The following is a 16,056-nucleotide window of genomic DNA, read 5'->3' on the forward strand; positions in this document are numbered from 1 at the left end:
AAAAAAAAAAAAATGTTCAATTTCATTTTCAAGATTTATAATGAATATTCAAAAATAAACCGCTAAAACCAAAATGGCCCCAAACTAAAAAAAATCAATTTTTTTGTTCAAAGTCATAACATACCGCAAGTCGGTAGGAAATGCCCAAAAGTTTCAAATATTTCGAAAATTTGAAAGTTGGCGCCCAAATCAAAATTTAAATTCAATGGCTCCAAACTGAAAAATTCAAAATTTTCGTACAAACTTATAACCTACCACAATTCGGTAGGAAATGCCCAAAATTTTCAAAAAAAATCAAAAATTTGAAAGTTGGTGCCTAAATCAAAATTCAAATTTTTTGCCAAATTCGAAAATTCAAAATTATACCCATCCTCTACTTCTTCTCTCTTCTCTCTTTTTAACCTCATTTCATCTTCCTCTCCCCTCTTGCATCTATTATTTTCTCTCTTCTCACTTCACTAAAAGTTCAATTACATACATCTCTTAATCAAATTTAATCACCTCACCTCATTCATCTCAATTTTTTCATATTATCATGTGTTTTTTAGTTTTTGTGATACTTTGTTTATGTATTAGTTTTTTATTTGTTGATACTAATTTTTATTTATTTACTTCTTATTTAAATGGATAGGACATAATACAAGCAAACCAAAATTTATGGATTGAAGATAAAGAAATGGAGAAAGCGATTTCGAACGTTGATGAAGGACTAAACGATGATGACCCATTTTGGGGGTAACTAATTTTGGAGTTTATCATAATTTTTGATTTCATGTAATTTTTGTAAATTTTGTACATTTGTATGGTATATAATTATAAATAAAATGATAGTGGTAAGATGAATTGTATTTTATGATGTATGATTTTCGATTTTGGTTGTTTGTTTGAGATTTAGACATTGATATTGGTAGGAAATATGTTATATATTAAATCAATGAATTATTTTTTAAAAAAACTTAACCAGAAATTCCTACCACATTCCAGCTATTTCCTACCATCTTCAAGCTATTTCCTACCATCTTCAAGCTATTTCCTACTATTTCAAGCTATTTCCTACCATCTTCAAGTTATTTCGTATTGTCTTCAACAAGGTATTTCCTACCGAGGATGGTAAGAAATGACTGGTAGAAAATGGTGTTTACATGGTATTCTGATATAATTCCTACCAAGTGGCCTAATTTCCTACCACTGGTCCTATTTCCTACATACCTATTTCCTACCACCAGTGGTAGGAAATTTGTATTTCCACATGGCATCTTACTTGGCATGTGAGTCCTTGACATGTGGTTGTCCACATCACCAAGTGGGGCCCACGTTGACTGTGATCATACTCATTTCCCACCAATGTCATTTCCCACTTAGTAATTTCCTATCGTTCCTTATCGGTAGGAATTGGGTCATTTCTATCGATTTTGGGGGCATTTCCTACCGATTCGACGGTAGGATATACCCGTTTTTCTTGTAGTGGTCGCATAAATAGTACTTATCTAGTCTGTAATGATAAGGATAAATATGTATAGTAGATATTTTTCATTAGATAATACTAATCCTATATTCTCTAAATAGGATTTATATTGTATATATATGACACCAAGGGAGGTAAATAGGACGGAAGATCAGTTTAACCCATATTATGGTATCAAAGCTCTAAGGACTAATCGCCATAAAATTTTCTTCTTGTTCACATATCAATCATTCATACCCATGGATATCTCTAATCCAAACAGCTCCACAATATCAACAACTGCGCAGTTGATTCAATTTAATCCAACATCACAACTGCCCATTAAACGTCTGCATCACAATTTCACAACTTGGAAGGCCCAATTTAAGCTTCTTCTTCATGGCTATGACCTTTTTTCCATCTTAATGTTTTATCGGCTCCACCATCCACCATTACTACAGGAGATAAAATCTCTCCGAATCCGGAGTACCAGTTATAATTTCGCCAAAATAAACTTATTCATAATGCAATTCTGGCCTCAGTTGCTACTGCTCCCGATGCTCATGCCGCTTGGAAATCCTTACATACCTCATTTGCTAATAAATATCAAACACGTATCTTTAGACTACGTGATCTAGTTAAGAAAAGTTTCAAAAGCAAACCGTTCGGTTGTTGAATATCTCCGTGACATCAAGTCCATCAGTGACAATTAGCAACAGTCGGGTCTCCAGTTTTAAATACGGAATTAGTTATCAAAAATCGGTGGTCTGGGCTCCGAATATAATCCTTTAGCATCTGCTATTCGTGCTCGCGAATCACCCATATCTTGTGAAGAACTATTTGATCAATTCTTGAATCATGAGTTCTTCCTTAAGTACACTGAGAGTCACCAACCGTCAGCTCCTAATTTGTCTATTTCAGCCACGGCTGCTATTGTTTAACGCGGCCCATATCCAGAAAAGTTTTCTAGCTCCTAGTAACAGGCTTCCTCGGAGAAATTATCATAATCAAGCTCGTAATACTCGTATATAAGGTACGTCATGGCATAATCAGTCTTTTCCATCTTCTAATAAAGTGCGCTGTCAGTTGTGCAACAAATCTGGGCATACAGCCAATATGTGTCGTACGAAGTCAGACAACAACATGAAAGCCAGAGCCAATCTCGCACATAGTGTTTATTCCAGTTCATGGGTTGTAAATTCTGGTGCATCACACCATATTACAAACGATGTCCACAATTTTTAGTCACCTCAAGACTACACTAGACTCGAGAAATTAACTATGGGGGATGTAAATCAATTGCTATCTCTCATACTGATAACACGTCTTTTTACACTACTAATCATCAATTTACTTTGTCTAATACATTATGTGCATCTGTTATAAAATTAAATTTTATATCAGTAATCAGTTTTATCAAAACAATAATATGTCTATTGAATTTTTTCCATCATTTTTTCATGTTAAGGATCGGCTCTGGTGTGCGTCGTCCAGATAAGAATAGGCTTTCTCCACCCACTATGTATTCATCTCAAACTCAGTCCTCTCTACAATTGTGGCATTTGGGCTACCCCAACTTTAAATCTTAATATTAGTTTTGAATTCAATTTTAGTTCCTTGTAATTCTGAAAACTCATTATCTTGTGATTCTTGCTGTATAAAAGCCACAGATTGCCATTTTTTTCAATTTCTCCTAATTCCAATAAATCTCTTGAATAATTATCATGGATGCCTGAGGTCCTGCACCACTTCTTTCCATTGACAGGAAATATTATTATATGATTTTTGTCGACCATTATACCAGGTATCATGGTTTTACAAAATAAAATCTATACTGATGTCAAAATAGTTTTTCAAAAATTTCAGTATCTGGTTGAAAGAATTTTTTACACTAAAATTAAGTCCATATATACGGATGGAAGTGGTGAATTTCCTAGTTTACAGTCACATCTTCACACAAGGGATTGAAGATCTTAAATCACCACCATATACTCCTCAAATAGTCGCTTTTGCAGAACATAAACACCGCCACATTATAGAAACTGCAAAAACCGTTTTACATCAAAATTTAATGCCATTAGACTTTTGGTCTTTTGCTTGTCATCATAATGTTTACCTCATAAATAGAATGATAATGTCTACCTTGGAAATAAATTACCATATGAATATCTGTTTCGAAGTTCTCCTGATTAACATTCTATTCTTGTCTTTGGTAGCTTATGTTATCCGTGGCTTCGGATCTATACTGCGATAAGTTAGAACCACGATCCCAGCCATGTCTATGCCTTGGTTTTTCTACACAATATTACAACCATTTGAGCTTTGAACCCTATCTCTCAATATTGTATATTTCGAGAGATGTTGTTTTTGTGAGAATAGGTTTCCTTTCTTCACTCTATTCATATCCATTCATCATATTTTTCCTCCGTAAATTGGGATCTACCAACCAGTACTACTGATCCTGCTTCTCTTATCTCCACAGAAACATCCCATCCAAATTTAAGTGAACTTCACTGCCATTAAATGTATCCAGAGCTGTACCTATTACTGCATAGCAGGAAAGTCCGTAATATTCAAGTAATTCTTTAACTTCATCTAATGACACTCTGACTCCATCACATTCACATTCTACATCGTCCTCCATACCAGATATGATATATTCAAATTCTACTGCCACCATTCAGTCATAAAATGACTCCATAACCTCTTCTCCCACTTCTGACATACCAATACAAAATAGCCGTATTATAACAAGGTCTCAAAATAATATTTACAAGCCAAATAAATTCTATGGTTTTACAGTTACTACATCTCCTTATTATGTGCCAACATCATACAAGCATGCCAAAAAACATGTTCATTGCGGAATGCTATGAAAGCCGATTTATTGCTCTTTTACAAAATCACACATGGGATCTTGAACCAGCTGATGCTTCTAAAAATATTATTGATTGTAACTGGGTTTTTAGTATAAAATATAAGCCTGATGAAAGTATTGACAATTTCAAAGTCAGACTTGTTTCAAGGGGTTTAAATAATGTTCATGCATTTACTTCCATCATACTTCTAGTCCTGTTATAAAATCATCTACAGTCGGCTTGTTCTTTCCATTGTATACAGAAAATGGTGGCATTTCACCAACTGGATGTGAATAACGCTTTTCTCCATAGCCGACATAATGATGAGGTTATATGAGGCAACCCTGAGTTCGAAGATTCTGTATTTCCTACTTATAAATTTATGGACAACGCCTACTACTACGACTACTACCACTAATTGGTTAATCAAAACTTCCTAACATATTTATGGGATGAAGCAATCAATACAGAATGTTACACTCAAAATATCTCTTTAATCAATAAAGCACATGGCATGACACCATTTTAATTATTGAAAGGAAAGAAATTAATAATAAGCTTTTTGCATATATTTGAATGCAAATATTTTGTGTTAAGAAATCTTAGTGAGCATCCTAAAAAATTGAAAGCAAAAGCCAGAAGAAATAATTTTTATTGAATATGTAATTATAAGGGCCTACCTAATATACAATCTAAGACTCGACATCGTTATAGAATCTGTACATGTTGTCTTTGGTGAAATAATATCCAAATATTGTTATATGAAGGTTATCGCAATGCATTCAAATTAAAATGATATGGATATATGGTATGTTCTATAAAAGTGAAGATGATGGAGATGAGCCAGTTAGAAGAACTCATGGTTCTGAGAATAATGCATATTGTCCCACCAACGAATAATTCATCCATCGAAAATCATATTGGATCATCTGATGTTCAAAGTAGAGCAACATTGATCGATTAACTATAATACAATCAATTACTATAGTGAGGTTGATTCTTCAAGGTTCATGAACTTAGGCGGAGCTTCCGAGAATCGAAATTCAAGTTCAAATCGTAGGCACTATATTTGTATCTTGAGAGAAAATAACATAAACTTAAGAAGAATTATTTTAAGCAAAGTGTTGACGGAGGAATTTGGGAACAATAAAACTTGAGGTTAGTAGCCGGAAACAAGATCTGTGATGGCGGGTTCTTTATCGGAAACTGTGAGCAGTAGTCGGTGGATCCGATGAACAGTATTCATCGGAAAAAGATGAACAGTATTTGGTGGGTGGTGATTATTGGGGGCTGAGATTGCTTAGGGTTAGTGGTGGCTCCTTTGCGCTCCTCGCTTCTGACCCCTTACAATGTGCATACGTACCCCTATTTATAGGGGATCAAGCCCACGTAATTCTTGGGGAACAAGAAACCTAATGGGCTTAGATTCTTATCCCGAGGCCCAATAGGAAACCTACTGGAAACCGTCTTCTACTAGCTTTAGGAATGTCCGCCGATGAGGCCCAACCACAAAGGCCCAAGGCTCGTCCGCGGCTCTTCGAGACTTCACGGATAAGGCATCTCCCTGGCCAAGGATAACCCTCCGCTACCAGCTGTTCTCTAGTCCGTGGACGCAGGTATAGCCGTGGTTCACCCCAAATGTTGGACGCATCCTTGTCCCCCGATAAGGAGCCCCTACCAGATTGCAGGACAAGTGATCCCAAGCTTTTGGGTGCAAAGTGCAGGATACTCCGAAGTCTCCCAACGAGGACACCCGTGACTACAGAGACAGAGCTCCCAAAGCACACACCAGATTTCACCCCACATCCCCAATGAGGACACCCATTGACTACAGGAGGAGGCCTTCAGTCCAGGCATACCCTGGAGGTCTCTGACCACGGACACCGCCTTTCCTGTAGATATGCTACAGGAAGGAGTTCCTCAATAGAGTACCTGCATCAAGTAGGTTAGTAATAATAATCTCCATCTTCCTTGAGCCTTCTAGAGAATCTACCTAATCAGCACATAAAAGATATACTTATGTCCAAGTAGAAATTCAAGGCGCGCCCTAACATCTCTGTATGTTGGCGCCGCCCTGTATCACCAGCTTTTGGTTTCTCATACCATTTTACATCATAAGGCGCGCCCTAAACTATTCATCTTTGGGGCTGACTTTAATTCTGCCCAAGCCACAGTATGGACATGTCGAAGTAATCATGTCCAAATGATCCACCCAAGGAGCCTTCCTTACCTAGGGCGCGCCCTAAGGCTCACTATAGGACAGACTCCAATTAAGCCACTCATCTATCTTTTTTCAACGATTGGGAGCACCGTCATGTTCAAGGGCGCCTTTAAGGCAAAAACGGTCAGGGTCACTCAATGTTTAACCAATGCAGCGGTTCTTAGGGCGTGCCATCTGTTTATGGAAAGTTAATCTTATCTTTTCCAAGTTTTTTAGGCGTTTCTCCTTCAATTTTACCTATTTTATCAATCTTAATCTGAATATTGTTTATACCAACATTTGGGCATAACACAAAGTACGAGAAGTGAATATTGCAAGACGTGAAATATTTATGAAACCAATTGAAGAAATCTAGTTCTCGATTTGCTTTTTTTATCGATATATCATCATCTTTATGCTTATTAGTTAAATTTTTTTATTTAATAAAATACCATATTTTTCTTATACACTTATTGATTATAGTATAAGGAATTGAACTTAGACTTGAGTTAAATATTAGTCCTTCCCTATTAACAACACAAAATATACTTCTACAAAAGATATTGATATATTTGATTTTTATAAAATTCGTCTCCAAACTAATATCAAATATTAAGGGCTACCAAAATAGCTGGATTAGATCGGGGTCGATTTACTAGGTAAATTAATATTTTGAGTAAATAAGCCATCAAAATGTTATAGACTTTAAAAAACATACTAGCTTTAAGGGTGCGAATTATCATTCCATGAAACCTACAATCATTTACAAGCCATCAACTAAATTTGTGAATTAGCATCCCCTATGTCCCCTAACATACACATAACTAAATTTGTGAATTAGTATCCACTGTGTCCCCTAACATGCCCCCTTTACTTGTTATGGTTAGTTATTATTATTTTACTGTCATCTCTACTTCCTTCTTATATTCTATATAATATAAATATTAATATATATTATGGTATAATTAGATAATACAAATATATTAATTCAACAGAGTATGTATCAATAAAATTGTAAGTATATCAACAGTTTTCAACTTTGTAGAACAAACTCTCAATTGATAATTTAATTCAGAAAATATAAAGGAGTATTTATCATATAATACCTTTTTTATATTTATAAAATGTATTTTTAATTGATTAACTATTAGATAAATAAATATTTTAATAATTGAATATACATTATATAAATTTGAAAGAAAATAATAAATTAAAGGTGGGACAAAAAAGAATTTGTAAAAAATAATTAATTGACCAATAAAAAAAAGAGATCTCAGATGACACTGAAAATTTAATAATTAACCAATAAGAAAAAGAGGACATGGTAGGGAACACGACAAGGGAGGAGAGGATCCCGACTCCTTTATCACATATATATTGACGGGATCAGGCCCATCCACATAAGATGCAAAAGTTAGCTTAAAAATTTGACCCATATAAATAAATGCACATAAATTAATAAATATTATATCCATAATCCTCACTATTTAATCTGAGGTAAAAAAATAATTGAAAAGAGAAAAAAAGAGTAGCAAGTCTTAAACAGAGTCAATGACAACTTATATAATAAACGATTATAAATTTATAATCTTTTACATTATGGGCTTTTAAAATCTTTATATAATTTGATCGATATTTCTTTGAATTTGGTCATAGGTAGTCCTTGTATTGGCGAAACCGAAAATAAGTAATTGAATTTATTTTATTAAAACGATGGTAATTAAATTTTACTAATTTCATAGCCTTTTGCTTTAATTTTTTTCTTTCTCCCTTTTCTAATTCTTTACCTTTAAATTTTAAATATACAAAAAAAAAATTATTGATATAGTTTTTAAACTAAATATATCAATTCATGGTAAAAATTGAATGAAGTATGAAAAAATAATCTCTAATGGTAATGTTTAAATTTGTTAAGTTAGTATTTTAATAGTTTATAATATAAATTATGCATTATTTCCTTTTTTTATTGTTTCACCTTTGGACGTATTATATATGGATCTACCGTATTATATATGGATCACGTAAGTTCAAACCCAAAATATATTGATCAAACTATATCATAGGCTTTGGAGCCCATGATCTCGAAGATTCTCGATTTTAAATCATTTATTATATAAATCATCATTAACTTTTACAATTATCATGTGAGCTAAATAATAGTCGATAGCCTTTTATGACTTGCATCAATTTTTTATATTTTAAAACTTTTTTCTCCACGAGATTCAATGGTAAGGTTTATTGATCTAATAACCTCCAATTATGTTAATATACGTGTGCATTTGTGTCTTTATTTACATGTATCCATGATAATCTATTAGCGATTAATATTAGTAAGAGACGGATAATTCATACCCCCAAATTCGGTATTTTTTCTTTGAAATCTATCAAAATATTTAAACATTTTTTTTCGTGTAACAATTTAAGATGTGAATGGATCTTAATCGGATCAAGATACAAGTGAAAATTTTTATTCAATATTAATATAATGTCAATTACGATCTACTAATTTTGTTAATATATGTGTGCACATGTGTGTTTATTTTTATGTAACTATGACGATGAATAAGTAATCAAGTTTAAAGAATGATAATTATGACTCGTATGCCTTGTCTATTTTCGAAGTCTGTCACATATTTGAGAACTTTCGGTTGATGTTAGAAAAATGAATAAACATGTTTGTAGTTCATTGTACATTTGTGTATATTAGAGAAATGTCAAAAAAAGGCGCATATATGAATATTTTTACTTTTGAAGTCATTTTAATTTATTATTTTTGTTATGAAAGTCATTTTAATTTATTTATTTTGTCACGGAAATCATTTTAATTCTAATCAAGCTCAATTTATAATTTTTTCATTCATTTATTTATAAAATACTTGCAGCAAACAATGAACACGGTGCTCCAAAAAGAATTTAGATCATCAAAACCAAGGTGACATTCTTATTTATATATAGACTAATATCCATCATTCGTATCTTCGTTAATTAGTATCTCTTTTTAAAAAGTTGACTGAAACTCATAATCGATCGTGGTCAAAGTTTGCACATCGGTCATTTTTATTTGAGAAGCTAATTTTCAACAAAAAATATCCTTCCTAAATATCAAGACTGACCAACTTTTTGGTAGGTTTTGCTTTTTTGACTATAATTTTGACCCCGTTTTGGTCACCTTCTTTCCAATCATAAATAAATCTGATATATATCATAAACTAATTCGAGCTCACAAAGTCAAGATTTTTGTTAGGAGGTTTTTGTCCCAGTATCATTCATGTAAGTACAAGGTTATGTGGGAACGAAAATTGTTGGCACAAGATGGGTCTACCTTTGGATTAGAGTATGTTCTAGGATCCTCTCTTTTGCTTCTATCTCCATCACTGAGTGCAGTAAGAGAATGATGGCAGATTGGCGAGCTGTCAAGACTAAGAAGATGAGTACAGTTCCTAGATATAACCATTCAGTAAGTGATTTCAAGTAGATATAGGAAGAGTCAAGAAGATATATTATTGTCAATCATCTCAAAAAACAAGCGAACGAATCTGCCGATTTGATGGCTAGAGTTCCATGTTTGCTAAATAGCTACAATGAAAATGAAATCATGTACTTGGCAAAAAAATATGAAATCAAGTCTCATCCTACTAATTTGTTGGAGACTCTCACGTATGATTCTCGTTTTATCAAATAAAATTTAATTTCTTTCGTAAAATAATAAAACCCCAGGTTTCTCATCACACAGTCTTCTACATGGATGTAATTTTGAAAACCAAATACCAAATTTAGTCTCATCATAAAAATGCCAACAAGGCTCAACACTAATCACGATTTTTTTTCCAATCTTGTCGATTCTTAATATTCAACACAATCCAAACTTTGGAGAGTAGCATACTAAGAACAGATGACATAACAAAGTTCAAATACCCAATAGCTAACATCCTATTACATTAGATATGCAGTTCATTCCATCAGTACTCAGCGCCAAAGGACACAATATGTGAGCTGCAACAAAACAACAGGATGTAAACATATGTGTATTAGTTAGTAGAATAATGACATGGAAATGTTTATCTAAGCTCATTACGACAAGACATAGGTTATCAGGTTTCCCAAGTCTATCATTTCTACATCGAATTTACAGTGTTAAAGTTGTTGTGAAGTTAATTCTTGTATAATATATAAGCTCTGGACAAGAATTACTATGAATATCTGAACTACTTTTCTTATTTCAAATTTCAGTGTTCTTTTGCATGATATAAACTAGATTGAGAAGCCAAGGGAAAAGGGCTTACTTGGAAATCATGATCAGTGACATTTTTAGACACTTGGCAGACTCAGCTGCTTAAACAACTTCAACACATGATATGTTGAAGCTGAATATAGCATTCCAATAGCAAATCCATTTTTGCGATACTGCACTTACACAATATTTATCACACACTGTAATGACTGGTACTTAAAATAAGTCTAAAGCAAGAAATGGAAGCAAAAAGAAACCAAAGAAAAAAGACTGCACCTATCCCCCGAGAATAAAGAGATCAACATCAACCCATCCAGATTTCTGAAAACCAGTTAACCTGCCATATCCCTTATAGAGAGCAACCTAATTTCCTCAACGACCAAATGGCAATTACTAGTTCAATAGCAGATGGCACAACAAAATTGCAGATTTTGTTCGCGGACAAATAGTACATAAAGGGGTAAAATATGACTGAAAGAACTGTAAAGCGTTGAAAGTCTTAAGCAGTAAAGATAAACAATATACCGCTCCAAATTTTTCTTCTAGAACAGATCCCGGATGAAGTTTATATTTGTCCCCAACTTTTACTCTGAATGCAACCTGTAGAAAATGGATACTATTATCAGATAAGTATTTGTAAATGCATCTGAAAGATAACCAAAGAACAGAGCCCGGCTTATGTATTCCTAGCAAACTATATTGACTGGAATATTACAATGCTTGACATTAAGATTTAAACATCGAACAATTAGAATAGAAGCAGTAAGCACCCCACGCCAAACCATGCTAAAATATATAGAACTAAGTAACCTCATCCTATGACAACTATCTTTAGTTTTAATTCAGCTATCAGAGAAGGTAGTAATAGACATATCTCATCATATAAGAAATTAAATTAACCATTGCAGAAAACTTTTACCACTAATATTGAAACTTCCTATATGCCTATGTGCCACTAATCAACTCTCGAAGTCACAGATTTACAAATGTAGCTCTAGAGTTCACATATTATTAACAATTCACTGAAGAGAGAGACATATTTTGCTACTCATACAACTCCAAACAGAAGTTACTGTTTAAAAAGATATAAAAAAAATCCGCAACTGACAATCTAGAGAAGAGAAAGACATGTATGATACTCATTACAAACAACGCTCAAAATTGACAAAAGAAAAGTGCAAATGATATAGCATGATAGAAGTGTTCCATATCAGTATCTTTTTCTAGTTGTCACGAATTAAAATGCCCTTAAAAACACAAAGAATGCTCATTCTACATCTTATCATGTCTACCAATCACATACTGACAATCTAGAGAAGAGAAAGAATGCTCAAAATTGACTGTATAAAATTAATGTCAAGATAACAAAATATTGTGGGAACAATGATGTTAATCAACAAATTTCTAAAACAGGATGTACACAAGGATCTTTGTAACACAAACAAATATCAGAAAATACTTGCCTTTCCAGCTGGCAGCTCAGGATCACCAGTTAGTTTTACAGCTTCAACATAGACTACATAGTCATCTGACTCGTTCTTTGAAAGATTCTCCAGTTCACCATCCTTGCGCCACTGACCATACTTGCGCGTTATCTGAATAACTTCCGTAACGATGTAGCCATTTGAGCACAAATATAACCCTAATTATGTATAAGAAAATATCATTAAAAAGACACCAGTCTTGAATGAGGAAGTAACGGGAATGGGAAGCAAAAACAGAATGACACAAGAATGATTTAATAGGTGTTTGAACACACACGTCAAATAAATTTTATCCCACATTCTACCAGTTAGAGGATCAGATGATGTTGTAACGTCGATGCGATTAAACATTGTTAATCCAGATAGGCAAGGTTGCTTATTTAGGGCTCGACTGCGGATAAGCTGCCAGAACTTTTCTGCATCTTCATTCTGTAACATGTATACAAAGATAGGTTTTAGGATAATATTTCTAAATTGATAGTACACTTTCAATAACAAAGCACGATATACAAACAAGAGAAATAAACCTTTTCGGGCTTTCCCTTGCCAATGCACTCCACTTTATCAAAGATGGTGTGGTCTAAAGTACGATACCCTTTAAGAATATCGTCACCAGCTGCTAGATCTTTGTCTTCTTCTACAGTCAAACAAAACTTGAAGTAACCTTTCCTCTCTAGCGTACCTGGGACTTGAAGCAACTCTTTCTCCAATTTCCTTGTGTTATTCTCTTTAAGACCACCGACAGAAAAATCAATCCAAATTACAGTTTGGTCTTTTTCATCTGAATCACCAGTACTAGAATTTGTTGCAGCCTTAGTTGATTTGGGATTAATTTGATGTTTAGACAGTAACTTCATAAACGTCTCTTTGTTAGCATCTGTTTTTCCACCTGATACCGCTAATTTCTTAAGTGTCTCGGCCCATTGATCCTGACTGGTTTCAAATGATGGCGTCAATTGAAACACTCGCAAAGCAAGCTGCACATTAGAATCCTTCCCTTTACCATCTTGAGGAGCTGCCTTATGCTTCAGGTAGATAGCCTATAACACATGTACAAAGCCTAAATACTTGTATAATCATGGCCTCGCAGAGTTATGTCAATGAACTTAGTTCACGTGGAAAAAACTTGGTAGCTTTGTAAGAAAAGCTTAGTAAGAAAGATTTTCAGTTTTACATAAATCTATAAGCAATTCCAAACCTAGATACTATGTAATACTACATCATAATGTAAAAGCAGAGCTGTATTAAATGCATAAAATCGGAGCATGCTCAGCTTACAAGTGAAGAGTACCTTCTCTTTGTCTTCACCTTCCTCACTCATTGGGGCACATATCTCGAACAATGGGGTACCCTCATTGGCTGTTGCAAGCTGCCTGAAACCCGAACACAATTACACATTAAATAAGTTATATCGCAGGGTACTGAAATCCAATAAAGAAGCATCTTATACAAAAGACAGAATGAATCAACTAATGACAAAGTGCACACAAATAATATGATATGATAATGCAAATTTTAAGCCAACAAGGCAGTAGTCAAATGATTTAGGAGAAAAACTAAAGAATAATAAACTTTAAACAAAAATGCCCAAAATGATGCTAGAAGAGACAATGATCTATATCATTTTCACAGTCCATATATCATAATGAAATTCTATGTTAGCAAATGACATGTAGTATAAGTGTTACACTATATTCTATAATATAAACAGAGTAAAATGTAGGTATACAGTAGAAGTGGCAACAAAGTTATAGACCTTACCATGGACTATAACTTATTGCCAAGTAATTTCCATCCGTCGACTTAATTTGAATAATGTGACCATAAGGATCTTTACCGTCTTGGCAAACACTAAACCACCATCCCTCCTGAAAGAAATGAAATATAATGAAGAGATAAACTTGTATAAACATCAGGTATAGATGTATAGAGAAATAGAAAACAATGTCTGCTCGATATCGTATATAAGTCACAAGATGGTGTCTATGGTGGAGAACAGGTAAATGATGTTGCCATTTCTTTGAAACAAAGTCATTCTAAATATTTTTCACTATCAGACACACATGTACAAGAAGAAATAGAAGAAAATGAAGACACTATGCTGAGAGAAACATCTATAAATTAAAGAGAGTAAATATCTATGAGTAACAGATGCTAATTTGCAAATCACATATATGTTTCTGTCCTAGACTACAGGTGAAGTTCATGTACTACACCTCAATTGCTTAAAGAAGTCACCAATATAAACATTACAAATTACTAGCTAAATTATATTCCAAATTGTCGAAGATCTATAATGTGAAGCTAACAGAGTAACAAAGTAATGTCACATGAAGGTACTAGAGAAACGAAAGGCAAACCAAAACTCCCTTGTTACATACTCATTAAACTCGCATCTTGGTGTTGACATATCACACCACACCACATATGACTCTAAGCCTTCATCTGACGAAGTTTACTTAACATGGTATCAGAGCTTATACGGTACTTAAACATACGAAATCCATATCTAATATTCACATCCTGCGTTCTAAAACGTACAAAACACGCACGTACAAAACACGCAGCATTTTCCATTTCTCTGTATAAAATTAACAAAATTATTAACACAAAACAAGAAGAACAAACAAAAAAATCTCGAAAAATTTAATCAAACACTTACAAGCCCATGCTTAGTCGACAAAGATGAAGATGAAGAGGCCATTATCAAACTCACAGAGGTTTTAATTTTTATGAAATTTGTTTGTATTACGTTTTTCGAATTTTCTTGTGGGCACATGTTAAGAATCCGTGATTAATGAGTTGTCAAAATTTTATTGGTGGGGAGCTTATTAATAATGATGTACCCTGTGCATACACAAAATTCTCCACCAATAAAATTCTCCATCAATCACGAATTAAAAGTAGCTTTTTTGGAGGCAAAAGTTATAGGTAGGGCCACACAAGTTTATTGTTAGTTAAAAGCTTATATAATAATAATATTTTTCATTCAATTTATTTTGGTACTTTCAACTTTCAAGTCATTGCACCTTGAAAGTGTTATTTTAAAAATTCCTGATAAATCCCGATTCAAGCGATTAATCCTCGATTAATTTCCTACAAAATATTTGATTGATTCTATTTTTGAAATTCGATTAATTTTTACTAATTTTTTTTATTGGAGTATATATAATTATTTATTAAAAATTAAAATACTATATTAATTGAAATATGAATAAGTATAGAAATTACGATATAATAAATATATATTTGTCAATAAATAACTAATATAATGACAATGATATATTAAATATAATTTAATATTAAAATACATCCGATTTTTATTCCAATTAATCATTCTGATTAATCCCCGATTTTCATTTAATCCTAAATCGGTAACTCGACTGATCTTCCCCGATTCCCAATTTTTACAACCCTGCTTAAAAAATTCTTAATTGATGGTCAATTTCAGTGGCACATATCAGACCTGACAAATTGAATAATCGGTTCGATTTTCGGATCGGATCAATTTGGGATCGTGTTCACTTTCGTATGATAATATATTTGGAGACTATTCGGGTCGGGTCGGATGCAATTCGATTCGAGTCTATTTTGAATTAAAATTTAAAATAATTTGGATAAAGATCAAATAAAATTGAGTTTCGATTAAATTCGGTTCGGATAATTTCGGATCATAACTTATTCATTTTTCAACTTACGAGACTTATCAAATATTTTTTTTAATAAAAGTAGTGTTTTTAATATAATATTATGTAATTTTAGAAATATTTATGATCAAATAATTATGTTATCATCAATATAAAATTATTTTAAGTACTAATCTTACTTATTTCCGGTCA

The 16,056-nt window shown here is 33.1% G+C and overlaps 1 protein-coding gene across 5 annotated transcripts; it reads right to left on the reverse strand.

Annotated features, from left to right (window-relative positions):
• Positions 1-10,250: 10,250 nt before the first annotated feature.
• Positions 10,251-14,943, reverse strand: LOC141705739 (protein EXECUTER 1, chloroplastic-like). Of its 5 annotated transcripts, XM_074508627.1 has the most exons (10): positions 14,880-14,943; positions 13,979-14,085; positions 13,509-13,590; positions 12,745-13,257; positions 12,493-12,646; positions 12,197-12,375; positions 11,259-11,333; positions 11,010-11,096; positions 10,786-10,906; positions 10,251-10,495 (listed from the first exon to the last, which is right to left on the reverse strand). In XM_074508627.1, the coding sequence occupies exons 1-8, from the start codon at positions 14,919-14,921 to the stop codon at positions 11,010-11,012; spliced, it is 1,239 nt and encodes a 412-aa protein (XP_074364728.1). In that variant the 5' UTR covers positions 14,922-14,943; the 3' UTR covers positions 10,251-10,495; positions 10,786-10,906. The 5 variants fall into 5 exon arrangements, with proteins under 5 accessions (XP_074364728.1, XP_074364727.1, XP_074364726.1 ...); XM_074508626.1 differs by having other exon boundaries at positions 11,010-11,333; positions 12,523-12,646; XM_074508625.1 differs by having other exon boundaries at positions 11,010-11,333.
• Between the last annotated feature and the right edge of the window lie 1,113 nt (positions 14,944-16,056).

Source organism: Apium graveolens, unplaced genomic scaffold (assembly GCF_009905375.1).
Source record: "Apium graveolens cultivar Ventura unplaced genomic scaffold, ASM990537v1 ctg942, whole genome shotgun sequence".
NCBI classification, from domain to species: Eukaryota; Viridiplantae; Streptophyta; class Magnoliopsida; order Apiales; family Apiaceae; genus Apium; species Apium graveolens.